Consider the following 18,445-nt stretch of genomic DNA (forward strand, 5'->3'; position numbering starts at 1 on the left):
CCTAGCATTAAAAACATTTGAGGAACCAGACAATTTTAGATGCAATTCACCAATGTGTGTGTAGTAAAAGTGACAACTATAAGTGTATTTTCCATATTTTATTGTTTTGGTACACAAAAAACAGATCTTGCTTCCATCTTGTAGAACACTCCAAAACCTGAAAAAGATAAGATGATGCATAATGAATAATGGTGCATTCATTTCTGCATGACTGTACAATGAAAAGTCAAGCCCTCTGATGATTGGGCCCAAAAGTATAACTCTATGTGAACAGGTTCAGCTTTTCATGGTAAAAACCGATTTTGTTGAGCTTAATTTATAATTTTAGTTTCTTTTTAAACATGGATACACCTTGCTCTGGTCAGTAGGTTATTTTAAGGCAATTATTTAGGAGGCACTAGATTCACTTTTCCTAAATCATTTCAACCGGGTTTGTGTGCGCCTTCTCAGACAAATGCCTCGATGTCTTCACTTGAAAAAGACCCCCTGCTCTGAGGAACTGCAGCAGAACCACAGAACGTGACTCTGAAGCAGTAACCACCAGAACAGATGAAGGCCTGCTCCGACTCGTCATCGTCTCATCACTGAAGGGTCAAGAACTGAGGATCATTCTTGTCTTTATTGCTAGTATATCTTCAAAATAAGTGGACACCCAATTATTCTCCCATCCTCTGAAGCCTGCAGTATGTTAACTGGACAAACCGTGCTTGGATAAAAGGCTCAGGTATGTGCTCACCCTCTCATGCAGTGGGTACAGGTGTTCCCTGGGGCATGGCCGGCGCCTCTGGCTTGGCTCCCTTCTGCTCTGACATGGGTGTAGTGGGCAGGTGCTCATCCTTGGGCTCCACAATGCTGACGTGGTCGGGCAGGGGCTTCTTGGGGCCGATCTTACCGCTGGGGTCCCAGGGCAGCATGATCTTGACCTTGATGCCAAGCACACCTGAGGATGAGAAGCACATCAATAAAGATTAGCACTAACAAAAACTAAATCTACAAAGCACAGAGGACAAACCAAACGCCTTAATGAGATAAAGCACTTTTTGCCATTTCTTGTAAATACAATTCCAAGATGACTCTTTGACCCTTCTCAGACAAATGCCTCGATGTCTTCACTTGAAAAAGACTCCCTGCTTTGAGGAACTGCAGCAGAACCACAGAACGTGACTCTGAAGCAGTAACCACCAAAACAGAGTGAGTCCTGCTCCGACTCGTCATCGTCTCATCACTGAAGGGGGGGGTCAACCAAGGTTTTCAAGCTTTGTACATGCACACCTTTTATTCTTAAACATATGCATGAGTCTAACAAACCATCAAAAGGTAATTTTCCTGTTTATGATTAATTAAGTATATCTTCTCTACCAAAGTTCATTTTCATTGGTTTCAGTAACAGTCGGGTTTTAAAATGGCAAATGTGTAGAAATATTTCCAAAGCGATCTAGTGAGTGAGTGCTTCTTTAGCATTGTGTTGGTGTCTGCTGGAGCGTTCCTCACCCTGCCTCAGCAGGACGTGGCGGACTGCTGTGTCCACGTAGTAGTTGACAGGGTCTCCGCTGTGGATCATCAGACCATCCACAAACTTCATGGACTTTGCCCTCTGACCCCTCAGCTTGCCAGACACCACAACCTCACAGCCCTTAGCACCGCTCTCCATGATGAACCTCAGAACACCATAGCACGCCCTGAAGGGGGAGAACAAATAAAATGTCATTAAATGCAGTTTTCACTGTCTCTTTTTTGAGCATGCCATTTGAAATGACTCCGACTGTTTCTCTCCTCTTGTCTCGTCTCTCTGTGTGTTTGAATCTATCGTGCTGACTCACTGACTGCACCGATTTGATTGGCTGATCCTTAAAACATTAAACAATAACTTTTTAAAACATTTTTATCTTTTAAACATTTTCAACATCGTGGATGAATCCTTATATGCTCCCGACAACACACTAAACATCAACTTTGCCTCCTCATTACACTCACCAGTACTTTAGTGAGACCTGAGTCTGCGTCTTTGATGCGCACAGGCAGATGATGCAGGGATGCAATGTAGACAGGAATAAACGCAGATCATCCTCTGGCTGCAGCCTTGACCGGTACTTGCTTTTGATCAAAGTCAATGTGGAAAACCCGCACTCACACAGGTAGGTGGAGGTGAAGGGAATGAGCACTTTTACAGCCTTTGTGGTGAGGTGGGGGAACTCGGTCTCCACAGACAGCCAAAAGTGTGCAAGTGACACACTTTCTGCCAGACGCTGTCTTCTCTCTCACTTTAGGTAACCCAACTAAAAATCGATCCATGTTGCCGCTCGCATAAAGTTAGCTGAAGTTAACTTGCTAGATTTCACTGTTTCTCGTTTTTTTTTTTTCAAGCTGCACCTCCCCTGAAGCTCTCTGGCGACCACCCCCCGGGGAGGCGCGCCTCACTTTGAAAACCGCTGATCTATACTAAACAATTGTAATCAGTTTTCTTTCCACTTGTTTTACCACTATGTTATGTTCATTTACACTTTGACCCTTCTCAGACAAATGCCTCGATGTCTTCACTTGAAAAAGACTCCCTGCTCTGAGGAACTGCAGCAGAACCACAGAACGGGACTCTGAAGCAGTAACCACCAAAACAGAGTGAGTCCTGCTCCGACTCGTCATCTTCTCATCACTGAAGGACACAAACTGACTGAAAAAGGTGTGTTGATGTCTGCATATGTTTTTGTAAAATTGTGGACGGCAACCATTATTTGTTTAATTTGTACCACTATCCCAAGCAGATGTTTTTAGAATAGAGAAGGTAGACATGTTGAACAGTTATGGAAGAGACGGCACTTGTTACCTGCGGACAGCCAGGCCTCCCAGCAGCTTGTAGCGCAGAGACTCTGCCTGGGCGATGGCGCACAGCCCACGGGTGGCAACCTTCTCAGCATACAGCTAACAGGTGGAGAGAGGCACAGGTTAAAGGTCAGACATCCTGACAATGTAAAACTGCGGGTAAGGGCCCAAATATCTCTTGGACCCATAGGCGAGTGAGTACCAGTGTTTTAATGTCATTAAAAAACAGACATGAATTTGCAATGTTTTTCAGACTTGATAGCATCCTTCGCCCAAAAATACAAAATCTTAACATTACTGTGAGATTATACACTTTCTTAGCAATTTATTGTAAATACAATTCCAGCTTTGACCCTTCTCAGACAAATGCCTCGATGTCTTCACTTGAAAAAGACTCCCTGCTCTGAGGAACTGCAGCAGAACCACAGAACGTGACTGAAGCAGTAACCACCAGAACAGAGTGAGTCCTGCTCCGACTCGTCATCGTCTCATCACTGAAGGGGGGGGTCAACCAAGGTTCTCAAGCCTTGTACATGCATACATTTTATTCTCCAAAAATGTGCATAAGTCTCAATATTTAATTGCTTTAACTATCAATTGTAGAAGTGTTTAGTGTGACATGTTGGATTGCTCAGCAAAAATAGGCCAATGGAATCCAGTTCAGTGTGGGCTGACTCTGGGCTCCACTCTGACGTGTTAAAAGTAAGGGGTTTAGCAGAAAAGTAAACATTTATTTTTGCTAGCCACAAGTTTGCTGCATGTACTAATTTGCAATAAATCAATGACTGCATTATGAATATATTTTCCTTTACTAAACCATATAACCATGTCACCGAAAAGCCTGTTACCTTAGTGTAATTATGTGCAATACTCACATTTTTAAATGTAAGATTGTCATTACTGGCTGTATTTTGCACTACTAAATACTGTAACATTATTTGTAAAACAGCACAATATATACATTTTACCATTTACTAATGGCTGCTAGTTTTCTTTAATTAGTACTGCTCATCTTTTTAACCTGAATGTGTACTTACTAATTTGTTTGAAGTATGTACTCTTGGACAAATAAAGGATTTCTGTTTGTCATTAAGCCTTCTGTGTTTAAATATTTAAGTGGGCACTTGACTTGTAACTGCATTTCCCTTACCTCCACGCTGCCTTCTGGGAAGCCGAACCTCTTCTGGACCACAGCGGTCAGCTCTCTGATACGACGACCCTTCTCACCCAGAACATTCTGGGTCCTGAAGACAAGTTAAACACTCATTATTACACTCTAGTCCTATGCATATCTTTAGCAGACAAAAGCATCAAGTCTAACATTTGGTCTTATTAAAAGTTTGGTTTAGAATTGCTGAATATCATTATCAGGCCATTGTCATGCTGTTTTCTGAGCACATGTTACAATGCATTCTCTTGTCAAAAAATGCACAGGAATATTTACTTGAACTAAAATGTATTTTAAAAATCATACTACAGCGTAGTGTACAACTACTGCTTAGCTGTTGTGGTACTGCACAACAGAAGCGAACACATACACAGGTATTGTGTTCCTGTCAAGTTTGTCAAGAATCCAACAATGGCAACATTTTCTGTGGTGATATTGACAGTTAAAGAGGTCAAACGCAAGAAATTACTAGCGGTGCATGTACCTTTTTTAAAATTTGAACAAGGTTGAAGTAAATCCCGTAAAAGCATGTTCTAAGCTTATATTTGGGAAGCCTCATCCATCTATTCAACACATTATGGTCAGTTTCTCAGCTTTCACTTTAAAACTTGGTTACATTTAGCAGGCAAAAGCGCCCACACACCCATGTGCTGCTATAACCCTTCTCAGACAAATGCCTCGATGTCTTCACACAAGAGGACCCCCTGCTCTGAGGAACTGCAGCAGAACCACAGAACGTGACTCTGAAGCCGTAACCACCAGAACAGATGAAGTCCTGCTCCGACTCGTCATCGTCTCATCACTGAAGGACACAAACTGACCCTGAACAAACACGTCTACCAGAGAGAAACCGAAAGCTCTGTACAACAAATGGCAGTTTCTATTGTGAACAATTGTGGCATGCATGTCTGTTTTTCTATTGTTAACCATATAGGTCAATTGTAAAAACGATTAAAAAAAAACTGCACTCACCTTGTGGCCAGGATGATGATCTCAGTCCTGGTTGGGGTCACACGCACCTCCACACCAGAGTAGCCATCCTCAGCAAGCTCACGAGTCAGGAACTCGTTCAGCTCTGCCTTGAAGATACCGTCTGCCACGAACTGAGGAGAGGAAAGGGTCAGCTTACACATGATAAAGAATGATTACACAGAGGTAAAACATTCGTCTTAATAGTGGCTCGAGCCAAGGAGCGAATGGGAAGAGGTGCTCGTGTAAAGACTTTAAAAAAATAAAAGGGGGGACATCTGAGGCCCAAACACTGCACATGCAGCGATTACGTTTGAGTTAGCTACAGTCAAGGGAAATAAACTACACATTTTACAGAGAAGTCACGGACGCAATGATAACATTTATTGCACAGATGTGTTGATATCAAATAAACCCCCAGCATTTATTATTATACTCCAACTCTAGTCAGCTGCGAATACCCCTTTATGTTTTACATTAACTTATCAAAATATTGAAACCACATGTCAGATCCGTAGAGGTGCAACTCCGTGACACTGGAATACGTTGCTACGGTCAGTCATTAGTATCATAATGTGCATTGTGCTGTTGATATAAATCAAACTTTGTTACTTTAAATATGCAATGATTACAATTTTAAAAAACGACGATCTATTTGGAGTTTCTAAACTTCTTTCTATCTCATTTGACTATGAAGCTAACTCATCAAGCTAACCCCATTCAAAGACTTCAAACACATGACCGTTTCGAGTAAGCAGATATATAAGGTTGTAGAGTGTTGCAATTGCTCTGAAAATATCCCCGTTGTGTTTTAATAAGAGGAATCGTATCTGGAGGTACCGGTTTGTGACTCGTCGCAGGCCGCGGCGGACGAAGCCATGCTAGCTAGCCAAATGAGAAGGACGCAGCACCAGCAGTATCTGGATCAATCCTCTCCTGACCGGGGGTGGACCGGTACCACACACACCAGTATGTAGCGTAGAGAACTGTATCCACACCTACATTACACAATTTTTATGTAAAATGTCTGACTGAGGGTGTAAAACAGGATAAAATTGAGCTAACCTTCCTCTTCTTGGAGATTTGCACCGCCATCTTCGGAAAGGCCGTTGACAGGAAAGGACCTTAACAATAAGCGGAAATGAATTTATACCTAAACGACTGGTTTCCGGTGACGCCATGCCCAGTGTGCTGCTAGGACTTGTAGTTTTTCTTTTTATGAAGCAACCCTCTTCATTTCTTTGCTGGTAGGTAGCTAGATACCCCCAAACTAAATCTTAAATTGTCTTTGCAACGTGTTCACTTTCGGTAACCTTTATTTGCAAACATTGCAATGGACAGAGAATGAGCAAAAAAAACACAACCGAAAACTTCCTGTCGCCTTTAAGTAGGCTTGTTTGAGACAATCGAGACCTTCGCAGACCTGCGCAATTTCGATCAACGTCTTGCTCGTGCGTTGCATGATGGTTAGTCATTTTGTCCGACTTGCTCTGGAGTATCGCTCACATGAGATGTTGAAATCTCGCGGGACAAAGACGCCCGCAGCCTTGAGAGTGAGGCGCGGCGAGGCGGCGCAGTTCCTCTCCACGGGCTGCGGAGGCGAAATGCTTGATGGGAAACGACTCGCTGGTATCTCGAGCTGAGCGCTCATTGGTGGTTTTTACCCCGTGCTGCTGATGAAACTCTCCAATTGGCTCGGCAAAAGTTGTTGTTTGGTGTCAGTTTTACGTCGCCACTTCCATTCACATTTTTCATCATTGTTCCACAATGTTTATCATCATGAAATTAATATCTATATATGTTATACTATACTTGCACTGCTTACCGTTTTTATACTCTATATATCTTAGCATATTCATACACACTGTTCATACTGCTCACAGGCTGCTGTGTATATCTAGTGTATTCATACCCCTCACTGTTTATCATACAGTCTATGCTGTTTATTCATCATTCACTTCATTCTATATTTTATTCTGTAGATTGTGTACATTGCTTTTCTCTTTACTGCTTGTTGCACTCCTGGTTAGAAGCTAAACTGCATTTCGTTGTCTCAGTACCTGTAATCTGTGCAATAACAATAGAGTTGAATCTAATCCTGAGCAGGAACAAATGTATTTACTTAGTATATCTGACATTAACAATTAAACACATGTGTGCATTCTTTATAAATGCAAACCGAGTCAAGCCGACTCCGGAGAAGGAGGCCGCCGAAAGAGGAGCTTGGACGAGGAGTGTGAAAAACACCGAGAAAAGCTGCAGAAGAGAAAGAAGAGGAATAAGGAAGAAGAAGAAGAAGAAGAAGAAGAAGAAGAAGAAGAAGAAGAAGTAGTAGTAGTAGTAGAAGATTGGTCACATTCCTGGTTGCGTGGCGAACACGGAAGTGGCAGCTCACGACTGGAGAGTCTGCTGTCACGAGGAGCTGTTGACGGAGGGAGGGAGAAACGGACGGAGGAAGCCGGAAGAAGAAGGTGAAGTTGGAGACACGCTGCAGAAAGTTCAGAGAGAGTCGGAAATCATCTAAACATACAGAAACGGTAGCATTGGACTGGTTAGCATAAACTGTACATTGACTGTATCATCATGTCAACCAGCTCAGATGGGACCCAAAGAGCTGATATGGAATGGGAGGAAACCAAAGCTGTGAGGAAGAAAAGGGCTTTGAGGGAAAAAGTTAGCAGACCAAGAACACAAAGTTGGTCGGATTGGTCGAGTGGAGCAGGCTTAAACAAAAAAACAAAAGGCAGTCAAAATGAAAAACAAGCAATTTCGAATACAGAACTAGAGCAGGAGTGGAAAGTTATAATAGAATTCAACCGGGATGGTGGGCATTACCACCCGATTCAACTGACAAAATCAATTGAGAAAGAAATGGGTAAAATCAAATTTGCCAAGTTTATGAACAACAAACGAGTTTTGATACAAGCAACCAGCAAGCAACAGCAGGGAAAAATACTTAAAATGACGACACTCAGTGGGGAAAAAATAAAGGCTCATATCCCAGGAGCAATGGCAATGTTGAGAGGAGTCATATCTGGAGTTCCACTTAATATGTCTATGGATGATGTTAAAAAGGAGATTAAAGGAGGAAAAGTTATTGAGGCAAACAGACTTATGAGCAAAAGAGATGGCACATTGAAGGAAACACTTTCAGTAGTTATTCAGTTTGAGAAAAATATACCGAAATCTGTGCAAATAGGATACATGAACTACAGTGTGAGGGAATTCATCCCAAAACCACTTAGATGCTATGCATGCCAAAGAATGGGACACACAGCAATGCAGTGTAAAGGAAAACTAAGGTGTGCGAGATGTGGAGGCCAACATGAGTATGGGAAATGTGAAAAAGAGGCAAAGATGAAATGCTGTAATTGTGGAGGAGAGCACAGTGCGGCGTTTGGTGGATGTGTAGTGCAGAGAGAAGCCAGAGAAGCTCAGAGGGTCAAAGTACTCAGTAAAGTCTCATATGCAGAAGCTCTAAAGAAGGTTAGGGAAACGGAAGCAAAAAATCAGGCTTCTAGTGGAAGGGTTCAAAGAAACTTAGTACAGAGTGGTAGCAACATTTCAGAAAGGCAGGTTACAAATCAAAGCCAAGTACCTGTGGAAATTAAAGAAGATGATAGCATTCTCGTGGTAAAGAAAGTCAACTTTATGACATTCATCTGCCATACCATTAATGTTGCAGCACAGATGAAGAAGAAAAGTGACAGAATCAAAACCATCGTGCAGGCAGCGGAGAAATTCCTTAACATTAGAGATATAAAAGCAGACCAGATACATGAATTACTAGCAACAAAAGATGTGGGAGAAACGGACAACCAGGATGAGGGTTAGCACGTTGTTAATGGTAATTCACATACTCCAGTGGAATGCTAGAAGCCTCATAGCTAATGGACAGGAGTTTAAAAAATATGTCTATGAGTTACAAACATTGCCAGATGTAATTTGAATAGGGGGACACAATCATGGTTGGACCTCACACTGGTGACGGATAGGTTAGTTAAATCATGTGAATGGTATGTTAAAAGTGATTCTACCATAGGAAGTGATCATTACCCAGTTTTCACAATCATCAATACAAAGGTATGTAGACAGGAAGGGAGTGTATTTACCAGGTGGTGCTTTGGTAAAGCTGACTGGGAAACATTTAGGCTTTACTGTAAGGAGTCAGCGCAATTGTTAACATTAGAAGGAAGTATAGAGGAGTGCTCAAATCAAGTCACAATGCACATTAAAGAAGCAGCAAATAAAACTATACCTAAAAGAACAACAGAGGGTAGGAAGAAAGTGGTTCCGTGGTGGAATGAGGAATGTAGCAGAGCTATTAAAGAACGAAACAAGGCATTTAGGTCTTTAAAGAAAAACTTGTCACAAGACAATATTTCAGATTATCAAAGGAAAAGGGCAGTAGCCCGTAAAACAGTAAAATACACAAAAAAGACGTCATGGAGAGAGTATTGTTCCACCATTGGAAGAGGAGTAAAGTTAGGGGATGTATGGTCGATGTTTAAACGGATGAATGGGAAAAGGAAGTCGGTTAAAATTCCCGCTTTGATTGATGGGGAGAAAGTGGCAGTGTCAAATGAAGAGAAGGCAGAATGTTTAGGTAGGGCATTTGCTGCGGTGCATAGTGGGGAACACCTTGATGACAAACATAGACAGCAAAAAGAGTGTGTATTAAGAGAAAATGAAAATGTGAGGGAAAAGAGACGGGATGATAATTCAGCTCTTGATGTAGACTTCTCAATAGCAGAACTTAAAATAGCTTTGCAAGGTACAGGATACTCAGCACCAGGACAAGACCAGCTATGCCATGTTCCGGCAGCTACCAGAGGAAACATTCAAATTAGTCCTGAGACTATTTAATCAAATCTGGAGAAACGGAGTCTTACCAATGAGTTGGAAAACGGCAGTTATATTGCCATTTAATAAGCCAGGGAAGGATCCAGCTAATCCCAATAATTACAGACCCATAGCATTAACATCACACTTATGTAAATGGATGGAGAAGATGATAGTGCATAGACTATCACACGTCTTAGAACAGAGAGGGTTAATAAGTCATTTTCAGAGTGGTTTTCGTAAAGGAAGATCCACAATAGATGCTTTGATTAGAGTAAGCAATGAGGTGGAAAAGACAGTGAAAATGAAAGAGGTTATGGCAATAGTATATTTTGATATTGAAAAGGCTTATGATTCTATGTGGAGGGATGGGTTGCTCATCAAATTGAGTAGAATGGGTGTTGGAGGGAGAATGTATAACTGGATCATGGCTTTTTTATCAGACAGAACATTCAGAGTTAAAGTAGGGGCAGAGGTTTCAAAAGAGTGCAGTATAGAAAATGGTATTCCTCAAGGGAGTTCAATCAGCCCGATATTATTTAATGTTATGATAAATGACATTTTTAGTAATTTGGATGGATGCATAAAATCTGCACTATATGCAGATGACGGGGCCATATGGATACGGGGAAGAAATGTTCCATATGTGTTTGAAAAAATAGGGAAAGCTATAAAGAAAGTGGAGAAGTGGTCATACAACTGGGGTTTCAAGCTGTCAGCAAGCAAATCTTGCTTTATGAAATTTACGAATAAACGCAAGATGGAGACTGAGAAGCTTACATTATATGGAAAGCCGATGAGTGAGGTCAATGAATTTAAATATCTGGGGCTATGGTTAGATAGTAAATATACATGGAAAACTCATTAAACATTTGGAAACAAAATCCAAAAAAGTGTTGAACCTATTAAGAGCAGTGGCTGGATGTGACTGGGGGGCAGACAAACAGGCATTAATCGACATCTATCGGGCAATTATGAGGACAACACTGGATTATGGGTGTTTAATATATGCAGCAGCAGCACAAACGTCATTACTAAAAATTGATAGGTTACAATATAAAGCGTTACGGTTGTGTATAGGTGCAATTAAGTCAACCCCTACTAATGCAATATTAGTTGAAGCAGGAGAGACTCCATTGGAGCTAAGAAGAGAGAAAATTGCTCTTGCTTATTGGGTCAGGTTAAAAGGAAGTGGGGAAGGAAATATCACAAACAAAATACTACAGGAGTGCTGGGAATATTCTAAGTTTCAGGGGCGTGGGTTTGGATGGACAAATAAAGAAAAAATAAGGACATACGGCATGCATGAGTTAGAGTTTTCACCATCAAATCCATTCAGTAGTGTACCCCCATGGCTCTTTCCAATAGTAAATATAGATGTGAGTATTGTAGAAAAGAAAAGAGAGTGGCAAATAAATGAAGTAGGACTCAAAACAAGTTTGTACCTCAGGAATAATTATCACAATTACCTCAAAATATATACAGATGGTTCTAAAAACAAAGAAGAGTGTGTCGGAATTGGTATATATATCCCAGAATTTAAAGTGTCAATATCAAAAAGAGCATCAGACCAACTTTCAGTGTATACAGCAGAAATGCTGGCAGTAGTAATAGGATTACAGTGGGTGGAAGAGGTCAGACCAGACAGGGTGGTGATATGCACAGATTCATTATCCAGTTTACAAAGCATACAGTCAACAACAACTGCCAGAGAAGACATACTCATAGAAATCAATCACAGCCTGTTAAGACTTCACAGAAGCGGCATAGATCTGCAGTTCTGCTGGGTGCCTGCGCATGAGGGGGTGAAAGGGAACGAGTGTGCTGATAGATTAGCAAAAAGTGCACTACAAAAGGAAATCACATTACCAGTTCAACTTGGAAAAGGAGAAGGAAAAGCAGTTATTAAGAAGAAAGGGATGGAGACCTGGCAGAAAAGGTGGGAGAAAGACCAGAAAGGCAAAGAATACCATCAAGTGCAAAAGACAATTACAATTAATATTTATAAAGAAAGAAACAGAAGGGAGGAAGTAATGATAGCTAGGCTCAGACTAAATCACACTGCATTAAATGGTACGCTGTATGTCATGGGGAAAAGTGACAGTGACAAGTGTGGGAACTGTGGAGTTAGGGAAAATGTGGAACATATTTTATTACATTGTGTCACCTATAGAGTTGAAAGAGGGAAATTAAGGGATACAGTTTTAGAGGCAAAGAGGGAGTGGAATGTAGCGGGTATTCTGGGAACAGAAGGAGAAGGAGTAAGAGCTATCAGAAAAGCACTGTTCACCTTTTTGAGGGAAACTGGGATAGGGAAAAGAATTTAACAGTAGACCATGGATGATTTGTTTTTTGTTTTGTTTTGTTTATTTTATTTTATTTTATGGTTTTCTTTTTGATATGCTGGTTTATTAGAGGACTGACATGATGATATACACTCGTGTACAGTAGGTGGCGGTATGCAACCAAAAGCTGTTTGCGACCCGCCATTAAAAAAGAGAAGAAGAAGAAGAAGAAGAAGAAGAAGAAGAAGAAGAAAGAAGAAGAAGAAGAAGAAGAAGAAGAAGAAGCCGAAGCCGTCCGAGTTCAGGCGAGCTTTTTGAGACCTCCCCCGGCTGCGATCGGCTCTTCTCGTCTACGTTCGAGGCGAGCCGCAACGCGTCTCGCGGGACAAAGACGCCCGCAGCCTTGAGAGCGAGGCACGGCGATATCGAATATGGAAAGCCTAAAATGCCACCATTCGCCCGTTTAAATTATTACGCGCGAAAAACGCCCGTTTCACGCGCGGGCCCCTCCTTCTGACTTCCATAGCCACTAAGTTTAAAGTGTCTGTAACCAATCAGTGAAGAGTAAAGCCAGACCAAAGCAATCTGTCGATGAAAAGTTCCTGAAATGTTTAGGCTTTGCTGTAAATTGTATATTATTCCAGATTCAGGGGACCAAGTATTAATTTTCTTTTGAATATAATCAATAAATCAAACAATATAAAATATATATATATAAAAAATACAATTGCCGTACGCTTTTCCTTAACCCTCTGGAGTATAAGGATATTTTCTCGATATGTAGACGTCTCCTTAAATCACCTTTTAAAATGTACTTCTTATAACATGGCACCCCATATGTTACTTATCGAAATATTCAGGACACTCTCTGGTCTTGCTAGAGATGCAAGTCACTCACCTTAGAGCACTGTCTTATGAGATACTTAGCTGAAAATGAGAAATCCGATTTTTGGAAAACCTAAACTCTTGTGAAAACACATTTACTCATCTCGTCTATTTTTTTGGGGCGTTTTAGATTTGGTTTACAAAAGTAGTGAAATAATTATATGAATTACACTATAGGCCTATATAGATGAAATGAAATGTTATTCATGTGTAAAATATTTCCATCCCTCTGCTTTCACCACAGAAAAGTTACATCAGGACTGATTCGTGACTTCATATTCCATACCAAGGTTCATGTGATGTGTACAAATACAAATTGAGCATTAGAACTTTTTTTTCAACCAACAATTTATTTTAACATAAGAAACTGTAAAATCTCAATATTTACAATATCAGAACTTTTTCAACCAACTATTCATTATAAATGTAAAGACAGGGGGAGCAGTGTCATGGTCTTTGTCTGTCTTCAAGGACAGGGGGTCTGGCTGCTGTGTAGGTGATGGTGCATGGGCTGCTGGTGGCTGTGTCGGAGGGAGGTAGGTGTGATTGTCCCAGGTTGATGCTGGTGCCCGTGTGGGAGGTACGTCTGCTAGGCGAGACTTCTTTGCTGGCTGGGTTGATCGTGATGGCTGTGATGGAGGCCTTTGTACCGAGGTGTATCTTAATCTTGTGGCAGATGGAGATGGAAGCCACTGTAGTGATGATGGTCCTCTGGTCCTTGGTGGTGATGGCTCTGGTGAAGGCCCTTGAGCCACGGTAGATCTTGACCTGGGGGCAGGGACAAATGGAGGTTCTTGTTACTGCTAGGCCCAGGCAGCTGTGAAATCTGAAAAAAAAATATAGGACAATAATTACTACTAAGTTTGTTAAAATAAAGTTCAAGTGGAATGTTTCTCAAGCACAAATAACAATGCACAACTCAAAATAAAATGCTCTCTCTCTCTGGAGGAGGAGGAGGAGGAGCGTGTGAGAGATAGAAAGAGAGACGTTGTTAGTATTTGGTGCTAGCTCGGAGCTAACGGAGATTAGAAGCTGTTTCAACAATAAGGAGAGGGAGAGCCCTCTCCTGTGGGACTGAGAGAGGTAAGGTCAGCTCAGGGAGGTAAAGGACTATTAGATTGTAATCTTTAGTCTACGTTATCTCAGTGGCTCTCAAACGGTTTGGTCATCTTGGTAAACAAATATTTCCATATATGTAATATCAGTTGTATATAAAATGAGTTAATAAATCATTCCACTGTGTGCAATAGGTCAGTACAAAATTAACAACACAGTTTGAAAGGGGAGTGATTAGTAAAATATGCATAAATAAAAAGAAAGAAGGCAGACTAGGTAAAATAAAGATAGGAGAGAGGAGTTGATCAAATATGTGTTATTGCTTTTGAGCATATTCTAATGGATTTTTGATGATTGAAATATATACTAGTAGCCCCCCTAGAGGATGTGAGGTCATCACAAATAAAACAGGTATACATGGATAGGATACTAGATAAGTGTGCACACTCATTATATACACACTACACATTTTCCTTGGATTTGTTAACACTATAATCCCTAATATATTTGTAGAAAGGCAGGAAATGGAATTAAATTGAGAAAATGTTTAATTGCGGAGGACCCCCTGTTTTGTGTCCCCCCCACTTCTCAAACCAAAGTTACACCCTTACACCCACACAATGCAAGTACACTATTACTGTAATATTTACATTTACCTATCTTCAAATGGATCCTTGTTGCTGTATTCTTCTTCTTCAGAAGAGTAGAAGCCTCCAGGTTCTGATGCTGCTCCATCTCCACTGCTGCTAGTGTTACAAGTCCGCTGTGCAGAGCTGGTAATCAGATAATAAGCCTGTTGATCAGGAGAAAAGAATGAAGCAGAGGGAAAGTTACTGCCGTTTGTGTGGTCGTTCTAGCCAGAATGTATTAAACACATTAATAAACTCACTTACAAATGATATCTGTTTTCTCTATTTATCTAATAATTCTTTGTGTAACCGGTCTGGATTGACGCCAGATGTATCTCTGCGTTGTGTTGAATGAAAACGACTTCCTTCTTGCCAACCAGGTTTATTATCTGTCCAAACAGAATATGGTGACGGCAGGAAATGGCTTCACCAGCTTTCTACCTCAATACTTCGCCTCAGTGAGGCCTGAAGCTAACTGAGAATGTAATCATACATTTAGCAAATCAAAATAACCGTATGACATATTTGTCTCTAAACAAAAATGGACATAAATCCACATGCCATATGACTTTCATGAAGGATTAAAGCCTTTTTTATTGACAGTATATAATACAGTGATAACAGATAACACACACAACCCGGTTGACTGTACTCACTTTAACATGGCTATGTTGTAAAGGCACAATATTAGCATAGCATAAGCGCTTTAGCATTTAAATAATATGAACAATTATGACCTCAGACCAGCATTTCACATATTTATACAAACAGAATAAACTTGAAATGTAAGCCAAACTAGTGCACGGGAGTCATACACATGGTAAGTAGAGCCCTACGTTATTCAGGGAGCAACAGCCTGTGCTAAAGAAGCTAGCGGACGCCATTAGCCACACGCTAGTGGCGTAGCTCACAGAATGACATTAAACTACACATAAAACAGTTTCAAACACACTTCTCAGATCGAAATATGACATAATCTGTGGACACACTACTAACCCGTTGAACAGGAGAAATAAATGAAGCAGAGGGAAAGTTGCTGCCATGTGTCTGGTCCATGGTCTGGTCGTTCCATGGATGTATAATCGTTCTTCTTCTTCTTCTTCTCTCGGTTTTTGGGCGGATTGCAAACAACTTTAAGGTGCATACCGCCCCCTACTGTGAAAGAGTGTGTATCATCATATCATCCTATCACCACTTGTGGAATTATACCACTGTGTTTACGGTGTTTTAAATTATTCCAATCAATCCTTTTTCACTCAAATACTTAAGAATGGCCTTCCCGATAGCTCTTAGCTCTTACCCCCTCACCTTCTGTTCCCAGTATCCCCATCAGGCTCCACTCCCTTCCTGCCCCTCTGACCCTGTCTCTTAGTTTTTCCCTCTCTGTTTTGTACATGTTGCAGTGTAATATGATATGTTCCACATTTTCTTTAACTCCACAGTTCCTACACTTGTCACTGTTACTTACTGTTACTTTTCCCCATGACATAGAGTAATATTCAATGCTGTGTGATCCAGTCTGAGTCTATCATGATTTCCTCCATTCCGTTTCTTTCTTTATAAATATTAATTGTGATTGTCTTTTGAACTGCCTTTCTGGTCTTTCTCCCACCTTTTCTGCCAGATCTCCATCCCTTTTTTCTTAATTAGTGCTTACTTCTCCTTTTCCAAGTTGAACTGGTAATGTTATTTCCTTTTGTAGTGCACGTTTTGCTCATTTGTCAGCACACTCGTTCCCTTTCACCCCCTCATGTGCAGGCACCCAGCAGAACTGAAGATCTATACCGCCTCTGTGAAGACTTAACAATTGCTATGATTAAGTTCTATGAGTAATTCTTCTCTGACAGTTGTTGTTGACTGTATGCTTTTTAAAATGCATAATGAATCTGTGCATATCAACACCCTATCTGGTCTGACCTCTTCAACCCACTGCAATCTTATTATTACAGCCAGCATTTCTGCAGTATACACTGATAATTGATCAGACGCTCTTTTTGAAATCGATATTTTAAAGTCTGGGATATATATACCAACTCCAAACCACTCTTCCTTGTTCTTAGAACCATCTGTGCATATTTTGAGGTATTTGTGATAATTATTGACTTAATTGCACCTATACACAACCGTAACGCTTTATATTGTAATCTATCCATTTTTAGTAATGACGTTTTTGCTGCTGCTGCATATATTATACACTCGTAATCCAGAGTTGTCCTCATAATTGCCCCATAGATGTCAATTAGTGCCTGTTTGTCTGCCCCCCAGTCACATCTTGCCATCGCTCTTAATAGGTTCAAAACTTTTGGGGATTTTGTTTCCAAATGTTTAATATGGGTTTTCCATGTACATTTACGATCTAACCATAGCCCCAGATATTTAAATTCATTGACCTCATTCATCGGCTTTCCATATGATGTAAGCTTCTCAGTCTCCATCTTGCGTTTATTTGTAAATGTCATGAAGCAAGATGTGCTTGCTGACAGTTTGAAACCCCAGTTGTATGACCACTTCTCCACTTCCTTTATAGCTTTGCCTATCTTCTCAAACACATATGGAACATTTCTTCCCTTTATCCATATGTCCCCGTCATCGGCATACAACGCAGATTTGATGCATCCGTCCAACTTAGTCAATTTGTCATTTATCATAATGTTAAATAATATCGGGCTGATTGAACTCCCTTGGGGAATACCATTTTATATATTGAACTCTTTCGAAACCTCTGCCCCTACTTGAACTCTGAATTTCCTGTCTGAGCCATGATCCTGTTACTGCCACTGTTACTGTTACCTGTCACTTAATTTGATGAGTAACCCATCCCTCCACATAGAGTCATAAGCCTGTTCAATGTCAAAATATACTATTGCCATAACCTCTTTCATTTTCATTGTCTTTACACTGTATTCCCACCTCATTGCTCACTCTAACCAAAGCATATTGTGGATCTTCCTTTGCGAAACCCCTCTTTGTTCTAAGACATGTGATAGTCTATATGTGATCTTCTCCATCCATTCACACAAGTGTGATGTTAATGCTATGGGTCTATAGTTACTGAATACCTTGTTTTGTTCTTTAATAGCTCTGCTACATTCCTCATTCCACCACGGCACCCCTTTCCTCCTACCGTCTGTTGTTATTTTTGATATAGTTGTATTTGCTGCTTCTTTAATGTGCATTGTGATTTGATTTGAGCACTCCTCTATACTTCCTTCTAATGCTAACAATTGTGCTGACTCCTTACAGCAAAGTCTACATTTCTGTTTGCTTTACCAAAGCACCACCTGGTAAATACACTCCCTTCCTGTCTACATACGTTTGTGTTGATGATAGTGAAAACTGGGTTATGATCACTTCCTATGGTACAGTCACTTTTACATTCCATTCACACGATTTAACTAAACTATCCGTCACAAGTGTGAGTTCCAAACATGATTGTGTCCCCCTATTCACGTCTATTCTTGTTTTTTGTCCATCATTAAGGCAAAACAGTGATCTTTCCTCTAACATTTGTTCTACAACATCCCCATTACTGTCTGTTTGAATGCTTCCCCATAGGCTGTTGTGAGCATTGAAATCACCACACCACACTTCCCTTCTATGACTCGTCCCTGCTATTGTCTGTAAAGTTTCAATGTGAAGATTTTTACACGGGTTATAGAAATGTACAAGCTTTATGCTTCCTTCTTTCATTGGGCTGCAAATTTCTACTATGACACATTCCTTGTCTTCAGGGGATGGAACTATGCTATTGGGTAGTACATGTGTTTATAGGTCCTGCCCTCTGGCCATACACA

General features: G+C 40.7%; 2 protein-coding genes across 3 annotated transcripts; both read right to left on the minus strand.

Moving 5' to 3' along the window:
* Window positions 1-83: 83 nt before the first annotated feature.
* Window positions 84-6,177, minus strand: rps3 (ribosomal protein S3). Its single transcript, XM_079673615.1, has 7 exons — window positions 6,020-6,177; window positions 4,958-5,088; window positions 3,968-4,061; window positions 2,822-2,916; window positions 1,492-1,679; window positions 737-940; window positions 84-157 (listed from the first exon to the last, which is right to left on the minus strand). Exons 1-6 carry the CDS (start codon window positions 6,047-6,049, stop codon window positions 741-743), a joined length of 738 nt encoding a protein of 245 aa, XP_079529741.1. The 5' UTR covers window positions 6,050-6,177; the 3' UTR covers window positions 84-157; window positions 737-740.
* A 7,050-nt stretch (window positions 6,178-13,227) lies between these two features.
* On the minus strand, window positions 13,228-15,749 carry LOC307037246 (uncharacterized protein). 2 transcript variants are annotated; one of them, XR_013807639.1, is made up of 4 exons: window positions 15,648-15,742; window positions 14,916-15,040; window positions 14,679-14,815; window positions 13,228-13,792 (listed from the first exon to the last, which is right to left on the minus strand). XR_013807639.1 is itself a non-coding variant. In XM_079678028.1 (3 exons), the coding sequence occupies exons 1-3, from the start codon at window positions 15,705-15,707 to the stop codon at window positions 13,414-13,416; spliced, it is 576 nt and encodes a 191-aa protein (XP_079534154.1). In that variant the 5' UTR covers window positions 15,708-15,749; the 3' UTR covers window positions 13,231-13,413. The 2 variants fall into 2 exon arrangements, 1 of the variants encoding a protein (XP_079534154.1); XM_079678028.1 differs by lacking the exon at window positions 14,916-15,040 and having other exon boundaries at window positions 13,231-13,792; window positions 15,648-15,749.
* Window positions 15,750-18,445: the final 2,696 nt, after the last annotated feature.

Source organism: Notothenia rossii, assembly GCF_949606895.1.
Source record: "Notothenia rossii genome assembly, chromosome: 4".
Taxonomy (NCBI): Eukaryota; Metazoa; Chordata; class Actinopteri; order Perciformes; family Nototheniidae; genus Notothenia; species Notothenia rossii.